This window comes from Zea mays, chromosome 5 (assembly GCF_902167145.1).
Source record: "Zea mays cultivar B73 chromosome 5, Zm-B73-REFERENCE-NAM-5.0, whole genome shotgun sequence".
Lineage (NCBI taxonomy): Eukaryota > Viridiplantae > Streptophyta > Magnoliopsida > Poales > Poaceae > Zea > Zea mays.
Genome location: NC_050100.1, coordinates 219378452 through 219383301, shown reverse-complemented (window position 1 = coordinate 219383301; position 4850 = coordinate 219378452). Strand labels below are relative to the sequence as shown.

Sequence of the window (4850 nt, the reverse complement as noted above, 5' to 3'; positions counted from 1 at the left end):
AAAAGAATTTTTACTCCAACAGTTAGACGTTAAATAATGTTATTTTAAAAATAAATTATGTTATAAAAAAATAGTTGGAGATGAGGATAGAGCTCCAGTATATAAGATATCGAAGAGACCAAGCTCTAAGTATTTAATGAATTCTTATAAAATAGAACTGTTGTGGGAAGAGTGTTTTATGATTCTGAGTTTTATATTTAAAATAGGTTCACGTTTGAAGCCCTCTTGGAAGGAGATGCTCTGCCATGCCATATAACAAATCTTGCTAAAAAAAGAAAGTAAAAGCGCCGAAACTAGATAAGCAACTACCGAACTACATGGAACATGAACAGGCTGTCAGAGTTGGTTCCTTGAACTACCGTTTTTCTAGCAAGGTGCAGAACAAGGTTACAAACATATGATTACAACATGAAGGAAAAAATGTCTAATTCCCCTCTCCCCAACTATAGCAAAAATCTGGATGACCTAAATTGTAGTGCCATTCACGGAACCTCTAATTCACAAATATCACTTCCCAGTGTTGCCTTTGTTGGCACCACGTCAGCGGTCAGCCCATACCCATCCACCAAGGCATCAAGACAAAAACCGTAGTACCTTACAACGTGGTGGTGACCTCTAATTTACCAACGGGGAAGTGGTTCCAGCGGCTCTGGCCGTGCTTGTCAGCGTCGAGAGGCTGCAATTGCATGCATGGCCTGGCACTGGCTGGTTTTGGAGTATGGGAATTGCAGATGTGGTGTGGGAAGTCCGTTTGAGGTGGACGGCAGATTGAACAGAGACCATGTCAAAGGTAGCAGTAGTCGTGGTGGTTGCGGTCTTGATCTGTCTGGTTGCTGGTGGGAACTTCATGCAGGGACAGTGCCCGCCTCGCATCAAGGGGAGGGGGCACAGGCATGAATGCATGATGGCACCAACAGCAACACTGAAGCCACCTCCAGCACCAGGGCCTCATCCTTGATGCACGCGCACTCTTTTGTTAACGAGGCTGCAGACACCGTCAGTGATCTGGACACACTTTTTGTCATTGTGCGACCCCTTGTTGAGCCCAGCTGCTGTCTCACTCGTCACCTCCGGCTCTCATCACCAGAGACCCTGCTCCAGTTCCTCCACCACTATCTTGCCACAGATTGAGCTCAAGATGGTATGATGTGTTTCATTTTTGAGAAATCAATTTTGTCCTTGGTCACAACTGACAAGTGTGTTCATGACAGCACCCCAATCATGAATGGTCACCTCTTGTAAGGCTTCATGTGGTAGAGTTTGAACTCATCGCCAAATTTTGCTGCTTCTTCATCAACCCTTCTCTTAAGCCTTCTCCAGGTCCGCAGCATATCTGCTTGTATTAGACCACGATACAGTGTCTCAAAGGTGATCTTTTGGGGAAGAAAACCTTTCTCGATCATCTCCATGAAGAACTGACATGCTTCCCTCCACTTCTGACTATCACAAAAGCAATGGATCAACAAAGTGTATGAATCAAGATCAGGACCCACAGTGCTTTCACACATATCACTCCAAATGTCCATAACAGTTCCATGTCGATTCAGCTTGCTGAACATTCCCAGCAGTATGTTGTAAGTGTGAATATCTGGTGCGGTCAGTGAACCAGGTGCCTTCATCTTATTATACAGTTCTAAGGCAGCAGTCACATCTTTTCTTCCCCGATACTCCTTGAGGAAGCAATTGTAGGTAGCCGGGGAGGGACATACTCCCTCAGCAACCATCTCATCAAGCAAAATTTCACCATCTTCCAATCTCCCACAAGAGGAAAGACACTTTATCACAGAAGTGTATGTTGCCACTGTGGGGCAAATGCCTCTTTCTTTCATCGAGCGGAACATGCAGAGACACAACTCAGGTTTATGTGCACGACTGTAAACATGCAGAATGATTGAATAACTGGTTACATCTGGTTCAATTCCCCTGCCACGCATCTCCTTCAAGAGATCCTCTGCTGCATGAACTGTTCTATCAAATCGGTAATCAGGGTGCAAGCTTGCATGCCTGCAGATACCATTTAGAAGGATGTTGTATGTAACAATGTTTGGTTCTATGCCATGAACAAGCATATCTTTTAGGAACTTCTTAGCCATGTCACTCCGATTCACCTTGCACCATCCATAAATTAAAATAGAGTACATCTTTTCATTTGGCCCGTACTTGTATTTCCTTTTATTAAATACCTCTGTAGCAACCTGCAATGGTGATAAAAATGCAGGATGAAAAATTAGTACCTGAACATTATCAGTTCCTTAAAAGGACAAAATAACACGCTAACCAAGATTAGAGAAATAGCAGAGCAACGCAGTTCAAATACCAGGTAACCAGATAGTGTTTTATTATCTTTCTGGTTTATTAACCAGGATTCGGACTTAAGACCTCTGTCTTTGATACCTTCATAGAGTAGCCACACTAATCAGTTCAACCCAAAAGCTTAATCTATTAGGAGAAGGTAGACAATCCACTTATACACTTCAACAGTTTCCACACAAACCAAAAGCGTCAGTGTGATATTGAAGATTTCATCCACTAACTACGATAGCTACAAAAGTAAAATGTTAATTTTATCATAAGGTAGTAAGATTAAAAAATCGTTTAACTTTATCTTCTTTCAGGTAAGTCCCTAAGATTATATTTCCAAAACAGAATTCAGAATACCATATCCAAAACTGTGTTAGCTTGCATAATCATTCACAATAAAGTTATAAAGATGACATTATAAGCTAAAATGTAACTCCAGCACTAGCCACATACAAGTAAGAACAAAAATGAGAAGGAAATCTTATAGAAAGTTAGCCATTTTCAGATTGCTAGCAACATAAAACAAAGCGGGAAAAGTAATTTGATAAAAGCCTCTTGAATAAACCAGCACAACTTAAGCACTCATCACTCATCCTTCAGTAATCATAATCAGTAAGTAATGAATCTCAGGAAGTGGGAAATTATTTCTCCTCAAGCCTTTATCCAATTCTAGTTTGAAAAAGATCATAATCAGTATGTTTCAAGGTCACGAACCTTGGGGTACTTGTACTTGCATAGCGTGTCGAGCAGCGTGGCAAACTCAGCGGCATCAGGCTCCCTGCTGACAAACGCCTCCATGTCGTCGAACGCGCGAATCGCTTGTCTGGTCATACCCGCGGCGACGTATCTCCTCGCCAGCACCGCGAACGTGCGTGGAGAAGCGGCGCCGTCCGCCGACGCGTCCACGACGACGCGCCACGCGGCGTCGAACTGGCGCGCGCGGCCGAGGGCGTCGACCACGGCGTCGTAGGCGTCGGAACGGGGCTGCGTGTTGACGAAGGACGGGTGGAGGCGCGCGGCGTGGAGGAGCGAGAGCGCGAGCTTGGACGCACCACGGAGGCGGAGGAGGATCTGGACCAGGAGGTCCCCGGAGAGGGATACGCCGCCGCCGGAGAGGAGCTGGAGCGGGGACTCGGCCGGGTGGAAGGGGTTGTGGTGCGCGAGGAGGAGGCGCGCGAGCTCGTCGGCGGCGGGGGATGGGGCGATGGGCGGCAACGCGAGAGTGTGAGGTAGGGAGGCGGCTTCGACAGGCACAGTATTTGTGGAAAGCATGCGAATGGCGATGGCGCGCGCGGCGGATCCGCCGGCGGCGGGGAGAGGCGGCGGCATGGTGGGGTGGAGAACTAGCGACGGCAGTCAGACGGAACGAGCTTACTGTATCACCGACACTGTACTTAAAATAGGTATCCCGAATACCGGTATTGGAATTTTAGTACTATAATCCTTTCAACTTCGGAATTTTGCTATCGGAGTCCGATTTAGCCGATGTCTAGCTACTAGCTAACGTTGTTACGGCAGTCCGTTTTTAGAACGGATCGAGCTACTTCTCCCGAGCTCTCTTCTCCCGGCGGTCCTTCTCTCTCCCGGCGCTCTTGTCTCCGAGTTCCGGCGGCGCTCCCATCCGGCGGTTCCTTCTCTTCCCTCAGGTACGTGTTCCCTTATTCTCCATTACAGGCGGCGCTCCCATCCTTCTTCTCCATTCCCATCCTCGCATCTGTCTAAAGTCCAGTATATAGTTTGAAGAAAACAGAGAAGAAAACAGTAGTGTCGCCATCCTCCCACGCGTAATCTGTAGCTGGACATCCTCCCACGCGTAACAGACATCCTCCCATACTATCTATAGCTGAGCTGTGATCACTCTCAGCAGGTACTGCAATGGACACTCCCGACTGCAATGGAGATGTTGAGCACAATGCGACAGATGCAAATTGGTTCCTCACCATTGAAGATGTTGAGCACTTGTTGATTGAGGCACCAGCCACGCCTGAGGACAGTGCACCCCCTCCCATTAATGTTGTAGAGCAAGGTCATTCGGTAGCGGATTCGTCAACTCAAGGAAATGATTTTGAGGGAATTTTACCGGATTTGCGATGGCAAGAAGAAGGACCTCAACATGTACCCAATGAGAGTGTTATGTACCATAAACTTGGATTAGCTGCCGAGGATGAACGAAAAAATAAAGAGAGAGGATGCTTGCAATCGTAGAGGTGATGCAAATAATCTAGATCAACTTGGTGGCGATGGTTCCGCAGCTTTGCCTTGTGTTGATTTTTTGCAGCACGAGAGCAGAGTTGTCTATGACTCTAATCATCTAGTGATGGAGGTTGGCAGCTTGTATGCATCTATGACTGAATTTAGGCTGGCAATGAGACAATATGTCATAGACAAAGAGTTCGAGTTAGGTATTGAGGCTAGTACAACGAAGTAATATAGAGGCTATTGTCGTGGAGGCGACTGTCCTTGGAGCATAAATGCAAGAATTGGTTGGATAAGTTTCATAGTTTATTGTGGTACCGCAGTGCTTTTAACCCTAGCGTCAAATGTGACTA

At 46.3% G+C, this 4850-nt stretch overlaps 1 protein-coding gene across 1 annotated transcript; it reads right to left on the bottom strand.

Annotated features, from left to right (window-relative positions):
- Window positions 1–338: 338 nt before the first annotated feature.
- LOC103627802 (pentatricopeptide repeat-containing protein At2g13420, mitochondrial) lies at window positions 339–3688 on the bottom strand. The gene is made up of 2 exons (XM_008648107.3): window positions 3016–3688; window positions 339–2195 (listed from the first exon to the last, which is right to left on the bottom strand). Exons 1-2 carry the CDS (start codon window positions 3628–3630, stop codon window positions 1230–1232), a joined length of 1581 nt encoding a protein of 526 aa, XP_008646329.1. The 5' UTR covers window positions 3631–3688; the 3' UTR covers window positions 339–1229.
- Between the last annotated feature and the right edge of the window lie 1162 nt (window positions 3689–4850).